Here is a 23,419-nt window from a genome sequence, read left to right on the forward strand (position 1 = left end):
TGACCTGAGCCGAAGGCAGACGCTTAGCCATCTGAGCCACCCAGACGCCCCAGGAATTAACGTTTTTAAAAATGAGTTATACGCAAACAATCATGGAACACTACATCAAAAACTAATGATGTATGGTGATTAACATAATAAAATAAAATTAAAAAAAATGAATTCTTGCCATTTGCAACAACATAGATGATCTAGCGGATACAATGCTAAGTGAAGTAAGTCAGAGAACAACAAATACCATATATTTCATTTATATGTGGAATTTAAGAAACAACTGAACAAAGAAAAAAAGAGACAAAAAAGCAGACTTTTAAATACATAGAACTGATGTTTACCAGAGGAGAGGTGAGTTGGGGGATGAGTGAAATAGGCAAAAGGGATTAAGAGCACACTTACCATGAGGAGCACCAAGTAATGTATAGTATTGTTGAATCATTATACTGTATACCTGAAACGAATATAACCTTTTATGTTAAATAAAATTGATTTTTTAAGATTAAAAAAAAAAAGGAAAAATGCTTGTGTTCCCTCTCTTGCTGTGTCTCTCTCTGTCAAATAAATAAATACAATCTTTAAAAAAAAGTCTCTTATGGTTTGTCTCCCTCCCTGATTTCATCTTGTTTTATTTTTCCCTCCCCTCCCCCATACCCCTCTGTTTTGTTTCTTAAATTCCACATATGAGTGATATTATATGATAATTGTCTTTCTCTGATTGATTTATTTCGCTTAGCCTAATACTCTCTAGTTCTATGCACGTTGCAATGGTAAGATTTCATTTTTTTGATGGCTGAGTAATATTATATATTATAATATATATATACCACCTCTTCTTTATCCATTTTTATCCCCACCTAGCAGGGTGCCCAGCGTGGGACTCGATCCTGGGACTTCAGGATCATGACATGAGCTGAAGGCAGTCGCTTAACCAACTGAGCTACCCAGGTGAATTTATCCATTGAATTTATCCATGGATAAATACAAATTTATCCATTCATCTGTCAGTGGGCATCTGGACTCTTTCCATACTTAGGCTATTGTTGACATTGCTGCTATAAACATTGGAGTTGGGGCACCTGGGTAGCTCAGTTGGTTAAGCAACTGCCTTCAGCTCAGGTCATGATCCTGGAGTCCCAGGATCGAGCCCCACATTGGGCTCCCTGCTAGGTGGGGAGTCTGCTTCTCCCTCTGACCCTCCCCACCTCATGCTCTCTCTCTCTGTCAAATAAAAAAACAAAACAAAACATTAGGGTGCATTGCCCCTTTGGATCACAATGATTGTATCCTTTGGATAAATACCCAGTAGTGCAATTGAGGGTTGTAGGGTAGCTCTATTTTTAACTTTTTGAGGAACCGCCATACTGTTTTCTAGAGTGGCTGTACCAGCTTACAAATAGACTCATGCTCTATATCTATATCTAAAATGCTCACCATTTACTTGGCATCAAGGAAATCCAAATCAAAACCACAATGAGATACCACCTCACACCGGTCAGAATGGCTAAAATTAACAAGTCAGGAAACAACAAATGTTGGCAAGTATGCGGAGAAAGGGGAACCCTCTTACACTGCTGGTTGAATGTGTGTTTTTTTAAATGTGGGATATAGTGAATTGACAGAAAGATGATGTTTAGTATTTCTGCATAGAAGGAGAGTGAGTCTGATATTGATGGCAGTAAATTCACTTAGGAAAGTTTATAGTTTTAATTGCCTAAAAGTGTGAAATTGATTCCAGGTGGGGAACAGGTAGAAGTACACCAGAATTCTGTAGGTTGGTATTTATCTTTGCCATTAACAAAATTAGTGGCCCTTTTCGAAAAAGAGCAGATTTTCAGGGGCCAGAGTGATTAGAAAGACCCCAGTCTACCCCCCAAATTGTCACCTGTGGCTGGTTACTTACACTGTACTGGTTTTTTGGAACATTTTCAGAAACCCATTTCTCCTCATGTGTGTGGCTTAGTCTGAATCTCCTTGGAGCTTTCGCTTTCTGGAATGAAAACGTTCCTGTTCTTTCATATTCATATTTTCTTTTTCTGTCATACTCTCCTGCCCACCCCCATCCCATTCTTTCTGAGTTTCTCTCTTAATTTCTGCATCACCCCCATCCCTCCTCCTCTCATAATGCCTTCTGTGTCTTTCTGATCTCTGCGATTAGCAAATAAGAAGACCCCTTTTTATTGCTGACTAGTGTTCTTAGCGCTAAGACTGTGGCCATCTCTCTTTAATGGATAGGTCTTATTTCTGACCTGTTTTTGTTTATCTTCTTTTTATCAATGTAGAGCATGGTGTGGGCTCAAAAGGAAGGCACACCTAAATTGTAAAACTGTTCTCTTTGGGGTTGTATTGCTTTGGAAAGTCTTGCATTTAAGCTCCTTCATAAGTTGTGGTCCTTGTTCACCCAACCAAAGAAAATACGAATGTGAGGGTTGTTTTGAATAGATACAGATTACATATTCTTCTGATTCGCGAAAAGCTTTGATCTGTTGATACAGTTTGTTTTCTTTAAAAAAAATCACAAGTCAGGTCAGATTCTGTTTGTGGACAATTAACAGTCCCTTTAGCCACCAGGAACATGACTAACGCAGGCTGTTCTTCCTTTTTTAGGAAATGGAATTTCATCTAAGTTTCCTCTCTGTCATGTCAGACATTTGTTACTGGTTTTTTGTTTTTTTTTTTTGCCTTTCAGATCCTCTTCCTGAACTTTTTTGGAAGGTATCGTATGGTGGATTATTCTTGGCATGCTACTTTCTATTGATGACATTCCTGCATGTTTGCATGTGCTCACATGCAGAGAAAGGACAATCCAAAATTGTGTAAACTAGTGATTTTTTTTCCAGGAAACCACAATTTGTATTTATACCAATTCATAATTTAAGGTAATGCTTTGTGGGTGATAGATTTCAAACCACTAGGAAAACAGCCTTTTTATTTTTAAAGTTTAGATGAAATATCCATGTGATTATTGGAGAAAGGAGTTCTGCAGTGATTTTGTTTCTGATACTGATTGGCCTACTTCTTGATATCCTACAGAATATAGTGTTGATGATAGCCATCAAAGGCAAACAGATGTTAAGGAGGCTGTGTAGAATTTCCTTTGTTTCCTTTTCTCCCCTATCACAGGGGGAGGGACTTGCCAAGAGAGGGTTTGTTTTTGTTGGGCAAGCACACAAAAGCCCAGATGCTTCTCCGCAGTGGGCCCAGCTCTGGAGGCCTTCCAAAGTGGGCGACCCTTTCCACCTCCTAGTTTCCATTTCCCTGCCACTCCCACAGGCTGGGTGGAATGTACCATCTCCCTGGAGGACTCTCCTGTATTGCTTTTTGTTTTTGATTGGAGGGAGTGTCTGAAGCCTTTAGTTTTCCAGTGTCCCAGGAGGGTCTGGCAGGCCTGTCTACTGGTGCTTCTCCCTTGGTTGTAGAAATGTAGATTTAGCCCTTCCACACAGCCTCCGGATGAAAATGTACTGGAGAGCCCTCACCTGCTACTTGCTTCCTTGACATACCTCACCTTCCTCTGTGACCCAGGGGCAGCTCCTCTCGGAACGAGGGCACTTAGGGTTTGTGCCGACTAGAAGCTCTCAAGAGAAAGTGTGAGGCCAGGCCGGATGAAAAAGAGGACTTGGAATTCCCTCAGAAGACAAATAGCAGTTGGAAATGGCACAACAAGTGTGGGAGCATGTGGTGCTATGTATTTGGCATAGTTTGTGAATATTTAAAGTCCTTACAACCTACCGGGATCCAGTACAGGGTAAGGCAATAACTAAAGATAATCGTTTTGAACCTTTGTAGTATGGTGGTATGTCAGGTACAGAAAAAAATTAATAGGGAATCAGTGATGTTCATCAGGTAGGAATTCAAAGGAAATAAAAGACAACAAAGTTCAATCACATTTATACAGCTAGTAAACTTAAAAATTCTTCCCTATCCTCTGGACTTACTCAGCTTTAAAAACAGAACAAACCAGCTCTGACACCCATACTTTCAAATGTCAGAAAGCACCTCTCTGTCGTCCCAAGTGTTTGCTGTTGGAAAGGAGGATTTGTGATATTTGAGAGTCAACCACATGAAATCAACATAACAAACAACACTATTTTGGACCCCAGCCCTTTTTATTGTGGTTTTTTAGAATCAGAACAAGAAAGTGTGATGATGCCTTAACTTACTCTTTTTAGGGGCAGATGACCATCTATGCAAAGTTTGGCAAAAATGTTTATCTTCCTAAAGATGCCGAATTTTACTTTATTTACAATGGATCTCATCAGAGACACATCGTGATTGCTGAACGCGCTGAGGATAATATTCTCCAATCCAGCATTCCAGGTGAGGTGTAGTCTTTACTCTGCAACTGGCAAATCTGTCTGGAAGCATCTTTCCTCCAGGGACATAGGCTGGGAAGAGGACCAGGAGGAGAAAGTAAACAGTGCTCCAAAGTGGGATGGGTGGAGAGAGAGGTGGAGAGGGGTTGCGGAGCAGGGAAGGGACAGAGCCCATGAGAACACTCACACTGGGTTATCTTGCTTCTGAGGTTCTCCCAGTGGTGTCAGCCTTGCCTTAGACTGGGCAGGTCCATCCTGTTGATTGCACCCAACTTTCCAAGTTGGCTATGCTTTGTGTGTAGTCCAGTAGAGGGGTCACTCTGTCTTAGTATCACCTCCTGTTTTTCCAGGGCCTACGGCCAGGGATGGCTCAGGCAGAACTGAGACATTGGCAACAGGTTTTCATTCTCCCTCCCTCCTTCCCCTGCAGTCTGGCAGCCCCATTGTTCGCCGCTCTCCTGCTTGCTCCTTTTGGTGGCTGGGGTTCCTTCCTTGGCACTCTGTGTATCCAGATTCTTCCTTACTAGATCTTAGGCCCCAGAACTTTCTCTTCCCACCACCAAAATGTTCATGTTCAGAAACTTGTCATTCTCCTACATGTCTTCTTCAATTACCATGGTGACAGATGACTCATTAATATTTCATGTTAATTTTTCTTAAGAGCTAATAGTTCTCAGATACAGTTGCGTAGTTTCATTGGGCTGTGGGTTATGTATCTGAGACATGAAGCTGTAGCCCAAAGGTGTAATGAAGATGTTATTACTTGTAGGAGGGGAGGGTTTTGTTGTTCTAGTTTGTGGATGGATTAGTTTTCCTTAATCGTGGGGCTTTGAGACCCTCTATATTGCATCATGTAGGGAACCTTCAGTATTTTTAAGGGTAGGATTGGCCTCGTTTTTAGAGGAAAGATATTTCTAAGTGCTTCTGCAGTATATCTGTTCCATGCAGAGAGAAGGTAGACAGTAAACATGCAAACAACACAGACATAGTGAGAATTGCAGAGAAGTACAAAGGTTTTTCAACCCTGGACTTGCTCATCAGATCAATCTGTTGTCCCATTTCTGAGACTATGCGCATTTTTTTTTAACATGCTGCTGTAATTGATGTAATGCTTTCTATAAAGGTTAACAGATTTAGTTGGCCATGATTATCATTAACCTTTCCTTTTTTTTTTTTTTAAGATTTTATTTATTTATTTGACAGAAAGAGCGTGTGTGCACAAGCAGGGAGAGCCGCAGACAGAGGGAGAGGGAGAAGCAGGCTCCCCATTGAGCAGGGAGTCCTACATGGGACTCGATCCCAGGACCCTGGGATCATGACCTGAGCCGAAGGCAGACACTTAACCAACTGAGCCACCCAGGCACCCCAGCCTTTCCTTCTGAATACAAGAAGTAGCCAAGTAATAAATATTAACCAGCCATTCTTTTGCTATGCCTATAGATGTATGTGTATTTTTATTGGTAATCCAGGCATACATCCAATGCATGGTCATACATGAATTTACAGAATATAATGCAGCCCATAAAGAGTAGTGAGTATAATGTGCAATGAAAACCAAGGCATTCCGAGTAATTTGGAAACAAAAAAGAGCATTTTTCTGAATTACATCTATGTTGAAATTCTAAATTGAAGTTGAACAACTTTAAACAAGTATTTGAGAGCGATAGTGGAAAACCAGACCCAGGTAGTAACATTTAGAAACTGAGCAATTTTAATCACTTCTCTTTCTGGCCTAATAACTGCCATCCTTTTAAGAAAAAAAATAGTCAAACCTCATTAATAGCACAGAGTCACTTCGGCTCTGTCTCTTTTGCCTCTGCCTTTTGGCTTTGGCATTTCCGTTTATGTCTTTACTGCCTTTTGCTTCTCCTCCTTTGCTTGGTTTTCTTTTATGAAGCCTCTTATGGAGGAAGAATGAAAATAATAACTGAAGTGCCAGTCCTCATTTTAAAATTTTGTCATTTTCTTTACTTGGCTGTAAGGGGTGAGCCTCTTTCCTACTCCTTGTGTGTTAAAGAAGATCTGTTTGATGATATTGTGGACTACTTCAAAGTGAGGGTTCTCACCTTTTTTTTTTTTTTTTTAAGATTTAATTTATTTATTTGAGAGAGAGAGCACAAGCAGGGGGAGTGGGAGAGGGAGAAGCAGACTCCGCACTGAGCAGGGACCCTGATGTGGGGCTCGATCCCAGGACCCCAGAATCACAACCTAAACAGACTAAGCCACCCAGGCACCCCCTCACCTTTGTTTTTAACAGATTCCGTACAGACAGGTGACAGTCCCTGTTTCTGAACCTTAAATGTCTCCTGTTAGAGCTTTGCCAGGGTAACCTTTCGGAAGTGTGTAGAGCAGATTTCTGTAGTCTGTCCTGGAAGTGTAGCCTGGGGACGGACGGCTGCATTATGTGCTTGCACCACTGGGTCATTTTTGAAGAGGTGATGTGAGCATGACAGTAGTTATCACTTAGTGAGCTGGGATGCTCTTGTTCCTATTAAGGCTCCTATTAGCCATTTGCTTGGGGGCCAGTGGTAGCTGAATGTTTTTGTTTTTTTTTTTTAAGATTTTATTTATCCATTCATGAGAGACAGAGAAAGAGAGAGGGAGGCAGAGGGGGAAGCAGGCTCCCCGCAGGGAGCCCGATGCGGGACTTGATCCCAGGACCCTGGGATCATGACCTGAGCCAAAGGCAGACACTCAGCTGACTGAGTGGTGGCTGAATGTTAACACTTCCTCTGTCTGGCTGTGATTACAATAATCACAGCAGTTTGGTGATACTAATTCCTGGGTATTCTGCCAAGTACAGCATAAAAATGTACCTGGGTAGTAGTTCACTCACTCTAGCGAAGTGAAAGAAGAGTATAAGTAGGAAGGACAGGTAGTAGGATTAGATAACCACCCACAACGGAAATATTAACACCTCCAAGACACAAAAGTCATTCTCAGAAGTGGCGAGAGTGGGGGCAATGAACAACATATGTTAAGTATTTCTGCTGAGTTCTCTTCACCCACCCTAACTCACATTCAAAGGAACTCTTTGGAGCTACTTTATGAAACTATCATCTAAAAAAAATACATAAAAATATAGGACTCAGGAGGAAGTGGCCGAGGAGGAAAGGGCAAAGGCCTTTAGAGGATGAACTTGAATTCAGGGGTTGGGGTAGAAGTACAAACACCGCCAAATAACGGTGTTTGATGATGATAAGAGAATAGACATTGAAGTGTTCAGAGCTCCTAAAAGTTACTTTTAAAATCAGGAGTCATTGAAAGAAGATGGAATCAGCTTTAATTTGGCCCCACAAACATGGCAGCATTTAAAGATAGCTGGCTGCCTTTCTCTTCTGCTTTGCTCTCTGGAAGCGTGTGGTCTCCGTTCTCAGTGCAGCGAGACTGGTGACCCCTGACTTGGACACTGGGTGAGCATCTCCTGTAGACTGTAGGTGAACTGTTTACTGTCTTGTTGTCCAGGCCATGGACTTCAGGAGACGGTGACGGTATCTGTGTGCCTCTGCTCAGAAGGTTACTCCCCAGTGACCATGGCCTCCGGCTCAGTGACCTACGTGGACAACATGGCTTGCCGGCTGGCTCGTTTGCTGGTCACTCAAGCTGATCGCCTCACCACTGATAGTCATCAGACCTTGCTGACTCCATTTGCCCTGACGGTGGGAGCCCTGCCTGCGTTGGACGAGGAGCTCGTGCTGGCTCTGACCCATCTGGAGTTGCCTCTTGAGTGGACTGTCTTGGGAAATTCTTCACTTGAAGGTGGGTCTTCACCCAGATATTCAGATGTCTTTTCTCGATGTGAAGTTGAGAATGTGCCTTACAATTTGTTGTCTGTCTCCATGGGTTGATTTTCCTGCCCATTTTTGTCCTGAGCCTTATTCTGACGTGACTGGCTTTCCTGAGATCCTGAGTCACTCAACCCTGGGCTGGGTGATGCTATTTGGCTCTGTTCCTGGTGGTGAAGAGCTTTGCCTCAAGGAGGGAAGGACTGTTCCTTGGTGGCAAGCTCTTGAGCTAGCTGCTTTGGACTGTGGCACTCCTTCCATTGGTGCCTCTTCTTGCTGTGCCATTTCTCCAAGTAGGTGGAACCATCAGGCAGCCATCAGGAAGAACAAGCAGCCAGCTCTGTGGGAACACTTCAAACAAATGCGGCATGCAGGAAATAAAACCAATGTGTTGACGTCTTTAAAATGCCAGTGTCACGGAGAGCATTCGAATATTTGTACTAACTTTTGGAGAAACCTCCGGGTGGCTCCTGTTTATTAGAAGACTGAATAGACTCTTAACACCAATCATGTGGGATCTGTGTGTGAACAAAGGTGGATGTTTTATATAAGTCCATGCAAGGCTTGAGGCTAAACTGTTCAATAGATACTTCTTTTGGTGATTACAAATCACAAATTTTTTTTTATTATGTTATGTTAGTCACCATACAGTACATCATTAGTTTTTGATGTACTGTTCCATGATTCATTGTTTGCATATAACACCCAGTGCTCCATGCAACAAATCACATGATTTTAGTAGAAATTGATGTTGTTTTGTGTTTTATTGAACACATATACTTTTGCTGTCTTTCTCTATTATTGTATGACTCTAGTGATGAAATGACGCTATTTTTAAGAGTTTCTACTTCCTGATACATTCTTTTTTTTTTTTTTTAAGATTTTATTTATTTATTTGAGAGAGAGAGCAAGAGTGAGAGCAGAAGCAGGAGGAGGGGCAGAGAGAGAGGGAGAAGCAGACTCCCTGCTGAGCAGGGAGCCCGACGCTGGGCTTGATCCCAGGACTCTGGGATCATGACCTGAGTGGAAGTCAGACGATTAACCAACTGAGCCACCCAGGCACCCCCTGATAAATTCTAATTACAGACTGGTTTAAATTTGATGGTGGATAAGATTAAATGCACTAATCGAGGTAAAGGTATATGCTTTTTGTAAACAGAATCTTAAGGCCATATGCCACAAACAGAGAGGATCTCCATTTGTTTCTTTCAGTCAGGGTTAAATTAAAACTCTCTTGGGAAATTAAAGATGTTTCTTATTCCTGAAGAACGTGGATGAGATAGGTCACAATCCTAGTTCATTGTTGAGCCGTGTCTGACTCCTGTGTGCTATACCGAGCTGTATGGTAGCTGATTGATAAGTGTGAAGGGTGGGTACCATGGGGACTAGGTGATATCTGTTCTCCTCACCATTATCTCCAAGACCTACCAAATGGCTTGGAACATATCAAGTATTCAAGAAGTATTTGTGGTAAGAATGGAAGTTGTATTTTAGGACCTTCAAAAGGAAGTCACACATCCTAGATAGCACTATTATAATTCATATATATATGAAAAATGTACATGTTTTCTGGCTAAGGAACTTTATCATGTATATATGAATGTATATACATGTATACACACGTATATACACACATATACATATATACGTTCCTGTATGTCCAGACATACATGTATATTTGCATATATGTTGATATACATGTATGTACTGACATGTATTGATTTGTATATATATGTGTTTTCTGATTAAGGAACTTCATTTTCTTAAGCCTCCTAGTTAAAAAAAAAAAAAAAACAACCTCTAATATTGGAGGGTATTTTACTTTTTGGAAGGCAGATTCATTTTGACAAAGGCATAAAGTTTTCATACTTTTTCACCAGTCACTGCACTCAAGGCCACAAGTAAAGTGCCCCCAAGCCTCCAGGAGCAGCAGTTGCAGGTCAGAAGCAGGGCTCCTTCCCTAGCCCAGCACCTCCCTCAGCATAGCAGCTTGGAGTCTGCAGTGGGCTAATGTGTGCCTCTGCAGATGACAAATTGTTGAAGGTTATGGGACTTAATTATTGCACATGAATAACTTAAACTAAGAGCCTTCTAAATGGGATTCATGTTACCCACATGCTATATTTTCATCCTAAAATTTAGGAATGAATTAAATCTTAATTCTGTGGACTGATAATAATACATGCATACTATTTTCTGTGTTGGGGCTATATGTCTGCACAGTCAATGCTGATAAGATATACATAATCAGGTAAGTTGGGTGAACACTAGGCTAACCGCCAAGTTGGCAAGGGTCACCTAACTGCCATTTTTATTGCTATTTGGAAATGTATTTGTGTTTTCTAAGCATCCGTTGGTAATGACCCTTGTTTATCCATATCCTTAAAGTAGGCAAATGTATGTCACCAAGAGGTTCTTTACATTGCATGAGATATATTTTAGGGGAGAACAATTCTAGTGTCACAGTCATTGAAAATCTATGTTTTAGAGCTGGGTTCAAATCCTGACCCTGTTGCTATGAGGCATCCTGGGCAAGTTACTTCACTTCTTATGTCATAGAGTTTTAACTTCTGAAATGAAGCATCATAGTACCCATCTCATCAGCTTGTTGTAATGATTAAATTAGATAATATGTAATGAATCTTCTTTAACAGTCTCTGAATATACTAAGTTCTCAGTAAAAGTTGACTTTCATGTGCGTATGTGAATGGATTTCCATATATAGAGTATATTGTATGTACATATGTAGAATGCAAATTGTACTTGGTCTGGACAAATGAGGCTACAAAGGACAAAATCTTGGTATTGTAAACAATTTATTGAAAATTTCTAGGAACTTTTCTAGACTTTCTCTTAGAACAGTTTACAGTGATGGAGGTAACATTGCCTGAAGCCTAGACTCATAGTGGAACTTCTCTACAACATCACTGTTCAGGGATGGAGTTAACACCCTTTTTTCTTTTGGCTCCCCTGTGTGGATGAATTCCACTACCTTATCTTCAAGTTTGCTGATCCTTTCTTCCATTTGATCTAGTCTGCTATTGAATCTTTTTTTTTTTTTTTTTGAATTTTCATTTCATGTATTATATTCTTGAGCTCTATGATTTCTGGTTGGTAGTTGTTTATATTTTCTACCTTTTTTTTGTTAAAATTATCACTTTGTTCACACACTGCTTTCCCAACCTTGGAGAGGATCTTTATGACTGTTATTCTGAACTCTGTATTGGATAAATCACTTACCTCCATTAAGACTGATTTTTGGAAATTTGTCTTGTTCTTTTTTTTGGAACCTATTCTCCTGGTTTTTTTTTTTTTTTTTTTTTTTTCATTTTCTTTCACTCTCTGTGTTGGTTTCTGTACAATACATGAAACAGACACCTCTCCCAGTCTTGACAGACTGGTCTCCTCTAGATGAACCTTGTTGGTCAGCCTAGCCCAAGTTCCTGGTTGCTTCTCAAACTTCAGTGATTGCCCAAGTTGTTGTCTTTGTTCTTAGTGGTACCCAGTAGTTGAGGGTGTGCCAAGACCCATCAGTGTCCTGTAGGGGAAGATCTCAGTTATCACCTAGATGCAGGCTGATTAGAAACCCTATGCTCAAGCATAAGCTGGGACAGTATGTGCTGAACCCCAGAGGGATAGTTGCAGCCAGGGCTTCTGTGTGCATCCATTAACAATTACCTCTTTATCCAATACACTCCTGCGGGACTCAATGAAGGCAAGCCACATTGGCTATCAGAGCTAGGCATTCAGGGGTGCTGTCCCTTAGGTGACAGCTGTAAAACCTGGGGTGCCAGATGTGTGTACAAGCTGCTTCCAGAGAGATGCTGGTGACCTGGATCTATTGTTGGAATGAACCAAACCAAGAAGGGGTGGGGGATTGCCCACTGGCTCCCTTGGGGTCCAGGGAAGATCACAGTCAGCTCCTAGGTGCATGCCAATGAGAAAGTGGACCCTTAAGCAGCAGTTTATAAAGTATGCAGTCAAATTCCTTCCAGGGAAGGACTGGGAGATGTGTCTTTCTACCTGCTTCCTCTATGTTGAACCCTGAGGGAATGGTTATGGTGAGTGCTTGTCTGCCTGTTAAGAACTACTTCCTTGCTGTAGTCCTGTGGGACTCTTGGATGCAGGCTCCACTGGCTTTCTCAGCTCGGTGGAGGCTTTCAAAGTTGGGGTGCTAGATGTGATCCAAACCTTTCATTCCTCACGGAGGAGCTGGGAGTTGGGGTTCCCTTCTGATTGTATTGAACTGTGCCAGGGGCAGAGTTTATGGTGAGTGTGTCTCAGCCTTTTGTACCCATTCTGATGTGGTGCTTCCACATTTACCCTGTGTATGAGAGAAGTCATTCACTTAGTTCCTGGATTTCTCTCAGAGAGAATTGCTGTGGGTGTTGCTGTCCATTTGGCACTTCCATGGGAGGAGGAGAGTTCAGGAGTCTCCTGTGTCAACAACCTGGTCCCTCTTTTCCAGTTTAGTAGAGTTTTCATCTGAGCAGTTGAGAATCTTGTACATGCTCAATGCATCCTCCCCTAATTAACTGATTTTATTAGTGCTGCTTGTCTTCGAGGTAGCGAAATAATCGCAGACGACGAAACGGTGGCATATGGCCTGCTGGAGTTCATTGTGTTAAGTGGTAGTGGCATCCTAAGTGGAAAACAGTTTCTTTCCTACTAATTATTTCTCCTAATACTTACCCAGAAATGATTTAAAGCTTCGCCATTTGTGCTTAAAATTCTTTGTGTTTATTTATTTATACTTTTTTTGTGGGATAAATGGATGTGCTGAATGAGGATTAATTGTTATCTGTAATGATTCTGTCTTGGAAGAGTCTGGTGGAAGCCTTACTGGGAAGCCTGACTGCATTTCCTTGCCTTTTGCATTTTATAATCCTTCACTTTTTTCCTCTTCAATCACTGAGTGTTCTCAGGAAGGCCTGAGATCCTGGAGAAGGGCCAGGCTGAGCAGAGTGTTGTGTCTCATCAAGAAAAGCAGAGATTTTTCTTGGCCCTGCTTCTTACCCATCATTACTCAAAATGCAACTTTATTTTATGTTCTAGGGAAGGAAATACCACTGGTTTTATTTAATTTTGTGCCATAAATAAAATTGGATTTCTGTTTCATAAAATTAAGCCCAGTTCTTTGAAATAGTTTTCATGATAAAAAATGTTTGCGGGATATCAGGACCCCATATTTGCAGTAAAACTTGGAGTAGAATAATATATCCAACAAAATGTCACAATTTATCTTTTTTTGTTTTGGGTACTTTGTTTTTTTTGGGACAGAGCTATAGTTCTCAGAGATTGGCATAATTTTGACAATTAGATTAACTGGGATAAGGTATTTTGTTTCATTTCCTTGGTGCTTTCCTTTGTTTCATAACTTGTGAGTTAGTGTTCCCTTCCTGCTCAACCGAATTACTTCGCTTGTGTTCCCAGAAGCCCAACATGGCTGGCAAGCACTAAGCTTCCCATCTCCACGAGAAGGCTACCATTTGAGTAAAGAGCCCAAAGGGACTACAAATACCATCTCAGAGGACGAGAGCATTGCCTTTAGGAACATAATAGCTCTTAACCCAACCGATGGAATAAGTAGAGGTTGTCCTGGTTAAGCTTTCTGATAGAAGAAAAATGAGCGCACTTACATTAAGGAAAAAAAAAACCCTCAAAAAGACTACCTCTCTCAGCATATATTTACATTTACAAACCAATATGTAGCAATAATTTGCAGATTTAATTCCTTTTTTGCCAAGGTAAATTATTAGGAACAGTGACTTTGGCGTTTTCTACAGTTCTCTACATAAAATAGTTCATATATTCAGAGGTCTCATTATAGGCACAAATTTTTAGTTATGGAAAAGATGGAACTCTGTTATAACAATTATGAAAACATAACACAATCTTCTTTGCCAGCTTTTTGAGACATAGTTGGCATACAACATTGTGTAAGTTTAAGGTGTACAATGTGTTGATTTGATACATTTATATACTATAAAATGTTTACTGCTATAACATTAGGTAACAACTCCATCCTGTTACCTAAGTACCATTTCCTTTTCATGGCAAGAACTTTTAAGAAAAGTGATATCATGAATTGAATCTGCAGGGCATACATAATATAATTTTTAAATAAAGAAAATTTTAATTGGCAGATTGCTTTATCAAGTGAAAAGAGTTAAACTTGACTCTTACCTTTATAGTTGATTCTGTGAATGGAAGAAATTTTTAGGGTAAGCCAACTGAGCTTGTGAAACTTTTCTGCAGGACTGTCTTGGACCTAAACACAGCTGCTGTATTTAGGGAGCTGTCCCCAAAAAAGTAATGGGTGGAACTGGTAGAACCCACTGAAAGTGCCTTAGATAATTAATAAAATTACTGATTTCAAAGATGAGAATATTTGAGAATCGAGAAATTAAAGAAATGTATTAGTTGCAGACTACATGTTGTTAGGGCAAGTCTAAGTAGTATTGGTATGTGCAAAAACAAGTTCCATTGTAATTAATATTGACTTAGAGGAAAAGTAGAAACCTTGTCAGGGACCATGAGTTTAATGGATAGGTCATGCTGTTACTCAGAAGGGTGGTTAGCATGATGCTCTATTTTATTAATAGGGTCTTTGTAAATTAGTTCCCTTTGAAGGAGAATCTTTTCTACACTTTACAACTAATGGGGGGGAAAAGGAAAAAAAATGCAGAAGGACAAAAGAACATTGGAAGAAATTTTATAAAAGTGGGGGTCATTCGGCGACTGTTAAAATGTATCTTAATTGGAGGCACCTGGGTGGCTCAGTTGGTTAAGCATCTGCCTTCGGTTCAGGTCATGATCCTGGGGTTCTCGGATTGAGTCCTGTGTTCGGACTCCCTGCTCAGCGGGGAGTCTGCTTCTCCCTCTCCCTCTGCCGCTCCCCCTGCTTGTGCTCTCTCTCTCAAATAAATAAAATCTTTAAAAAATGTGTCTTAATTGTTTAGTGTTACCTTAAGGCATTTAAAGAGCAGTTATGTTGCTTTTTTATCTCAGGAGAAATGATTAAGTGAGAAATAACAGTTCATAACTAAAGACTAAGTGGGAACTGCCAATTTTCCTGAAGCAATTGTGCTTCAGGCCGCACACCCAGAGTCCTCACCTTCTTTCTAGGCAACAGCAGAAGGAAATGTGTGGGCCAGCAATGTCTGACAAAGGAAAATATCTGTTGAGCTCTCTTTGAATAGAGGAAAGAGAACTGTAACCAGTAAGAAGCAAGATTTGTTTAACACTTGAAATAGAGCTTGGCTGCTTTTTTTTTTTTTTTTTTAAGATTTTATTTATTTATTTGACAGAGAGCACAAGCAAGGGGAGTGGCAGGCAGAGGCAGAGGGAGAAGCAGGCTCCCTGCAGAGCAGGGAGAGTCCTATGTGGGACTCGATCCCAGGACCCCAGGACCATGACCTGAGCTGAAGGCAGTCACTCAACCAACTGAGCCACCCAGGCACCCCTTGGCTGCTGTTTTTATCTTTGAGTACAATTTGCTGGCTGTATAAATAGAAAAAAATAGAGCAAGGCTCAGGAGCATGGCTTGTTGGTTGGCCTCAACTTATGTTCTAGGTCTTATTAGCCCGGGGATGGCATATTGAACTATAAGAATGACGTGATGTCCCCCAGACTGTGAAATGTCAGCTTTGTTCTTCGACCCAAAGCTTTGTACTGGACAGCAAGTTTGAAATAACATCAGCTGGTGTCCTACCAGGACACCCACAAAGGACAGAGTTATTACAAAATACAGGTTTTCTAAACTGTTTAAAAGATTGAGGAGTTTTGAAATTAGTGCATGACAGGTATCAACTAACTCTGAGGTTTTAAATGTTTTTCTTGGAAATCTTGACATTTTTCAATCAGTTATATACACACTCTCTATTACTTTCTAGCCTTCTGTTATTTCTGATAGTATCTCATGGAACAAACCTCTCCACACTTCCTTTTCTGACATTTTAAGCTGGAATTCTATTCTTTCAGTTGCTAAGGTAACCCAGTGCATGAATGGTAGTGGTGGAGAGAATGTTTTTTAGAATAGGTTCCATGTTAAATTGATAATATTGTTATACATTACTTAAGCATGTACTCAAATATGCATCATTTGTGAAGTTTTAAATCTTTAATTTAAAAATGTTTTCTCTGTCTTCCATCCCATTTTTAGCCATTCATTTTTAAGGAGTGGGTTTTCTGGCAGTAAAGAATTTAATATGAAATTGAACTCTCAAGGAAACAGAACCCCTCATCAAATAATCTGAATTTAGTTTTCAGTTAAACTCATTAACCATATTCTCTTTTTTTAAGGTATTACATTGTAAAGATGAGAAGGCAGCTTAAAGTTTTCCCTAAAGAATAAGCTTCCTGCTTTTATCTGGCACCAATGGCCCTTAGACTGGAATTGAGAATTAAATATTTATTCTCACATCAGAGATAGAGCAGAGGGTTACTTTCTCCCTCCCTCATAATTTTCAAGGAAAAAAAATGTAAGTGGAAGCTCATATTTTTTTCAAACACCCTACTCTAATATGCTTCCCAAAGGATTCAGAACAGTGGAAGGTTTTGGAATTTACCTCTGGGTAACCATGTCCCACCCCTGTCCTTTCCTCTGGAAATCGTTTAAACGCTGCAGGATGCATATGACAGTTTTTGATTGCACTCAGGGGACTAAAATTGAATTTAAAAATGACAGTATCCAAGGAGTCTGTTAATACTTATGGCAAAAAACTAAAATTTTTGCTTTTTTCTTAGATGTAAGAGTATTTGAATGCTGGTGGCTGTCCTTGTATTACCTTATCTAAAAAATAAATAATTGGCTTTAAAATTACCCATGCTTGCAGATTAAAAGGCTGATGGTTGAAGAGACAGGTAGGAGAGTCTTGTGAAGGAGGTGGGCAGTGAGGCAGATAGAAGTGATGAGATGTTCTTGGGGAAATGATCAACTGGGATCCTTTGGCAGTGCTCTGCTCTATGGGGTCCAAGTGAACTGTAAAAGGCCTGGTCTTGACTCTTTAAAACCTGGGCCTTTATGGGAGTATGAGCCCGACATAGGTAGAACACCCCCAACCCCCAGTCTTTTGTATTCCTGCTCTAGGTTCTAGTTCATAATGATTCTCACATAGCTGCTTTCTATGCACTACATTTGTAGTTGTTGCAGCTTTTATTTTGCAGGTTTGTCATGAGACAGTGGTGTGTGTGTTGTGTGTGTGTGGTGACCTATCAAGGTGACATGGGCAGAGTCCAGTGAGCCTGAGCCCTTAGGATTGGTGTGGCTTAGTTCTTTTCCTCACTCTCATTTTGTTGACTTATTCAAGTTCTGTCTTTACTGCCCTTCTTGTTTTTGCCATATTTGACATAATTATTTCTTTGCCTGTAAGAATTTGAGTTTTGGAGGTGCAAAAGTCTGGGTTCAGATCCCTGATGCTCCATGTGGTACCTGAGTGAGCTTGGGCAATTGCATGAGGGTGTCAAAGCTCAGTTTCTGCCCCTATGAAATGGGGATAATCACAGGTCTTACCTCGTGCAATGGCTGTCAGGATTAAATAAGATAATACGTGTAAGTTGCTTCATAAATGTTAGATGGAAACAAGGAATATAAAGTCCTTACAGTTGTTGGCACCTAATAAGAATTAAATAAAAAGGTTGTTGTGATGGTTCATTTCTTTGCTTCATTCATATGTGACAGCTGCCCATCTGGACTTCTAGTGAACTTCTTTCAACCTCCCCACCCCCCCAGTCTCATCCCAGGTAGGGAGGACCTTCAACGCCTATTTCCTGTTTGCTTTATTCCCTCTCCCTTCCTCTTCTGTACTCAACAGAATACCCCTTGCCGGGTGTGCCCCTTGTGCTCAAGGATGGGATGAGACTTCCCACTGAAGTTGTAACTCATAACCATGGAGTTGAATATTTTTCAGTCTAGCTGTTTGGACTTGGGGCTCTGGCTTCCAGTGTAAGGGCAGTGAGTGGATCCTGTCCAGCTGTAGATGGGAAGTCGTTTTCCTGGTGGGGGTTCAGTTCAGACTCTCAGTGCAGATTTCAAAAGGCCATTGCCAAGATATGTGGAGTCTATACTTTTCTGCCTCTCAATAATAAAATTAGACTGTGGGGTGCCTGGGTGGCTCAGTCAGTTAAGCGTCTGCCTTTGGCTCAAGTCATGATCCCAGGGTCCTGGAATCAGCCCTGCATCGGGCTCCCTGCTCAGCAGGAAGCCTGCTACTCCCTCTGCCTGCTGCTCCCCATGCTTGTGTGCTCTCTCTGTCAAATAAATAAATAAAATCTTAAAATAAAATTAGACTGCAGTGTATTTTCATTTGTCTCTCAAACGGAACAGGGTTCCTGAAGGGTCAGTTGGGAGAATGCCTGGCAATTCCACAGGCTACGCTGTGGTGCGAGGGGAAAGAATGCTCAGTGCATCGTAGGCTGTCAGCAAATATCTAATGAATGAATAAATGGTGAACACAAACCAGAGCTTGAAGAAATATTAACAAATGATTTAAAAAAATCCAGTGCACAGACTGGAAAGTAGGTATGACCTAATTGTTGCTCATGGCACCTAATGACTGCCGGCTGCCCAAGGCGGGGGGCCTTTGCACGTTTGTCACAATGGCACATCTGGTATCTTACACAGATGCAATTATAGTGCCTCCTAAGCAGACATCTGGTTACCTTCAATTATGCTTTTAAATTACAACCAGAGGAAAACTGTTTTGGAGTATATCATGTCTCTGTTTAGTGACAGTTGTACTTTTTGTATGGAAAACATCAGACAAATGTATACCACTGAGAAGTCCCCCAATACTGGCTTTCATAGTTCTTGACAACCTTGTCTCAAAAGGTATTTTCATTATGTCCCCCTGACACTCCTGGGTAGTAGGCTGGGAGGATAATACTCTTGTTTCTTCAGATCAAGCACCTTAAAATTTAAGAATTAAGTGGTCTTTCCACAGCTACATTTCTGTAAGTGTTCAAATCCAGATCTTTCAACTCTTTTGTCTGCCTTTGCGCTATACAGTATTGTGACCGGATTCTTAATATATTCTATTGATGGCCACATTGTATAGTTCAGTCTGGACATGTCCCCAGGTAGTGAAGGCCAGAAACTGGATTGCCATCTTTGAGTTCTGATAAGGACTTTTTAATGTTTTAAGTGATTTAGTACTAGTTCCACAAGGTAAAATAAAGTATAACCAACCTAAAAGAGATGCAAACTCCATTAAAGTGCATTTCAGCATTTTATATCGCAATGTGAATTTTATGGAATGAAACTGAGTGATTGGTGTTTTCCCAGATTTGCAGTCAGGGGTTGTAATCTGAGTGTCTCAAATATGTCTGATGCAGAAAAGACATTTCAGGAAGCTAAAACCCACCCTTAGCCTTGTTACACTCTCTTCTCCCTTTGCAGCCATGCCTGCCATGTTGGTATTGTGCTCCTTCGGGTGTTCTGTTTCAATATCTTTCCTATGAACCTGTTTATATTTGCAGTTCCTGTTCTGGACTCAACAACCTCTGATCTTCTGGGTAGGGGTGATTTTTAAATTTTATTTATTTTATTTTTTATTTTTTTTATTATGTTACCACATCATTAGTTTTTGATGTAGTGTTCTATGATTCATTGTTTGTGTATAACACCCAGTGCTCCATGCAGTACATGCCCTCCTTAATACCCATCACCAGGCTAACCCATCTCCCCATCCCCCCTCCCCTCTAAAACCCTCAGTTTGTTTCCCGGAGTCCGTAGTCTCTCATGGTTCGACTCCCCCTCTGATTCCCCCCCTTCATTTTGCTAAGTAAAATAAGTCAAGCAGAGAAAGTCAATTATCATATGGTTTCACTTATTTGTGAAACATAAGGAATAGCATGGAGGACATTAGGAGAAGGAGGGGTGATTTTTTTTATACACCAAAGCCCTGATTAGACCACTTAAATGAAAGATGCCATAATACATGATACATAATACATTTCATTGAGAGTCCTGAAAAAATACGAGATTGTATGTGATGCTCATGCTAAATATTCTCTTCTGCACTCCATAAAATATTTGGCAATTTTTTTTTCATTCTCTTTTTCCTCATCACTGTGGCATTGTATCAACGTGTAAATTTTCAAGTCATGATACATGAGGGAGGTTGTAGGTCCAATAGTTTCCTTATTTCTGTTTGTACTCTTTGTGTCTACACCTGGAGCTGTAACTCATCAGACAGTGGTTTCACAGGTCAGATATTTATTCCAAACAAAAGTGGGCTGGCAGTATGATATTCAAAGACAAGGGACCATGTCCATCTTTGTATCTACAGGATCTGGCATATAGTACTAGATTCACTTAGTGTTTGTCTACTGAATGACTTGTGAACCATTAGTAAATCCTACAAAGTAGAAGTACTCCTGAATTAAACTGCATTTAAAAGCATTTGCTTCTAGATTATTGTCCCTATCACATTTATCTTTAATAATTTGCTTACAGTGTTTAAGGATATATTGGTTTGGGAGCAGGTATTGTATATTAAAAATAACTTGTGAAAGTCAAACTTTTTTTGTTACTCATTGGTGAAGTTTTTAGCTAATAGATCTTAAGAGATGATAGGGAAGACAGTGGTATAAAAAGGAAGCACAGATAGGTATTTTGTTAACCACTTACTTAGAGAAAGTAGCAGATCTTAGCCCTGGCATTGTATTAGAATCACTTGGGAATCTTCAGAAAAAAATAAGGCTTCGGTCCCACCCCTGGAAATTTTGTGATAATTGTCCTGGGGAGAGCCTTAAACACAGCTTCCTGGGTGTGTTGGGGGGGGGAGACATATAGGCACCATTGGACCCCAGAAGTAGCTACAGTCTCCTCTATTCATGGTTTCCTCTTTGTCCCAGAGAAATGATGCTGACTTGTAGAGTAACCGTTTCCTTGCTTTTCCTTAAAGTTCTACTACCTATGTATTCTTAAATAGTATGCCTTAGTTGTTCACTTTGTAAAATTTTGTATTAATTGAAACATTCGTGTACTCTTTTGTGACTTTTCTGCAACATTATATTTCTTAGTTTTTTACTATATTAGTCTGTAATTTTTTTAAAAAGATTTTATTTATTTGACAGAGATAGACACAGCAAGAGAGGGAACACAAGCAGGGGGAGTGGGAGAGGGAGAAGCAGGCTTCCCGTGGAGCAGGGAGCCCGATGCGGGGCTCGATCCCAGGACCCTGGGATCATGACCTGAGCCAAAGGCAGATGCTTAACGACTGAGCCACCCAGGCGCCCCAAGTCTGTAATTTTTATTGTTGTTAGGGTACGAGGTGATTATACTGCAGTTTATTCTATTGTTGGTTGATGTTGAGATCACTTCTGTTTTTGGACAATTTTACATTTTAATGTGTGCTTGCTGCGGCATACAAAGCATAGTGCTCACTAGGGTTTCTATGTAGGAGTGGAAATGCTCAATCAGTGAAGACTTCAGTTTTTTCAAATTTATTCGATGATGGCAATGTATTTTCCAAAGTGGTTATGCCGATTTACATTTCCTGTATCAGTGACTGTGAGTTCCTGAGGGCTTGATAATTTATTTTTCAATCTTCTGCTATCTCCAGACCTTGTGAAGCTATGATGATCCTGAATTTGGACTGAACAGTATATAAAATCACTTTCCTTTAGCAGCAGCCACACCAGCTGTTTCGGGTCCTGTGCTCGAACACTATGGGAGGTCCCTTGGTGTGCGCTGTATTTCATGGATTCTTGATCCTCAGTAAGTCAGGGCTGGGATGAATACTCTCAGGACGTTGGGTCTTTGATGTGACTGCCTTATTTTCCAGGGACAGAAACTGAGGTGTGGCAGAATGAGAGGCATGGGCTTTGAGCCTCCTTCCCTGTCTGGGTCCGATGAGCCTCCCTCTGTGCCATGATGGGAAATGCTGATTGATTGGCACAGTCTACTCACTTCCTCTTCATGTCTGGGTGATTTTGCTCCCGGGATGTGACAGGTCATACCTTCTAATGTTAGCCATTAGAACAATTACAAGTAATTCTGTTTTGGTAACATTAGTTCGCATAACTCCTGGCATTAGCCACACAGGAAGAGACATATTTATTTGGTTAAAAATACATTTTAAACACTGCCCCCCACTTCTGCCAGATTGTATAACCCCTTTTCACAGCTTGTTTTCCTGACTGCTGTTAAGAATCTGAAACTCTATAACAAGCAGAATTATTTATATATGTCATGGTGTTTCCTATTTCAGGCTGTTTGCCTGATTCTGGGCTCTGAACTTTCATACTGAGTGAGAAGGCTCTCTCTCAAAACATCTTGGTCAGCATCTTATTTGTTTCCTTCACACATCAGAAGATCCTTTCTCCCCTTGCCTTCCCACCTTCCCAGGAGGTGGGTAGATTGGGAGGGAGGGAGGGAGAGGGACAGTTTCAGCAGTGAGCCATTGTTTCTCACAAGTTTGCTGTGCTCTCCTGTGAACTGGATGTGAGATTGGAGCCCAAGGAGGGAATGGGGAGCTGGACTAGCAGAACAGGCCTGGAAAGTGTTCCAGAGGAGGAAGCAACTTCTGCCCCCCCACACAGTCAACCAGGTTGAATAGAGTGAACTCCTACCCAAAGTCAAGGGTATTTGGGGCACTGCCCAAAGCAGTATAAGGCATTCCATTTAAATTGTTGATGCTCTACTTGCCTTGACCAATGGTTTTCTTTCAAAAGGGAATGCAATATGTTTAGCTGTTCCCTTTTGGTCTTCGTCTTGGAAGAGAATTGTGTCCCATATAACCATGCAGTATTTCTTACCAGATTGAGATTGGGATCTATGACTTTGAAATTCCATTCGAGGGTGGCTGGTTATGATCTCATGCTGACATACATGTTGAGGAGCGTACTTGTGCATTTGTGTTTGTCTTGTTACCTGATCCTAACCAGTCCCTTCCTCGTTATTATTTAAGAAGGAAAAAAAAAAATGGAAATGTTCTCAAACATGCCTTGTTGGGAATCTGTTAAGAATGAAAACCCTTCCTTCTAATAAAATGAGTTTAAAGGTCAAAAACTTAAAGGGTAAAATAAAGATAAGTTCTTCAATAGCCTTTTGAAGATATCAGGTATATTAAACAGATATCTGGCAGGTGTGCACTGCTTTGTTTTTAGATGTTTTGGCATTTCAGATGTCATGTGATGGGGGGGCAGGGGGTCTGTGCTGTCACACAGACAGGTGATGGAGCAAATGCACAGTGAAGTTGGTGGTATTTCACTGAGAGGGCTTATTTACATATTTGAAATATAAGACTTCACGTTCTTGATCTGGATAAAAGAATAGTCTAAACCACTAAAAATGTAAGCTAAGCAATTTTCTTCTGC

General features: G+C 40.7%; 1 protein-coding gene across 11 annotated transcripts in view; it reads left to right on the forward strand.

The window, feature by feature from the left end:
• ARHGEF28 (Rho guanine nucleotide exchange factor 28) overlaps positions 1–23,419 on the forward strand; it is a 314,565-nt gene that overhangs the window by 135,575 nt on the left and 155,571 nt on the right. For 9 of the 11 annotated variants that reach the window (XR_010413099.1, XM_045896431.3, XM_064596234.1 and 6 more), the window contains exons 3-4: positions 4,167–4,314; positions 7,776–8,069. The exons of 1 other annotated variant lie outside the window; for it this stretch is intronic. Coding sequence is in view for 9 of the 10 variants with exons in the window: in XM_045896431.3 (XP_045752387.2) it covers positions 4,167–4,314; positions 7,776–8,069 (442 nt within the window). In the remaining variant the exon portion in view is untranslated. Of the gene's footprint in view, positions 1–3,519; positions 3,743–4,166; positions 4,315–7,775; positions 8,070–23,419 lie in introns of all 11 variants that reach the window. One more of the 11 variants, XM_064596233.1, reaches the window with a different exon arrangement.

Source organism: Mirounga angustirostris, unplaced genomic scaffold (genome assembly GCF_029215605.1).
Source record: "Mirounga angustirostris isolate CCGP_5_RB_7025 unplaced genomic scaffold, mMirAng1.0.hap1 SCAF_7, whole genome shotgun sequence".
NCBI classification, from domain to species: domain Eukaryota; kingdom Metazoa; phylum Chordata; class Mammalia; order Carnivora; family Phocidae; genus Mirounga; species Mirounga angustirostris.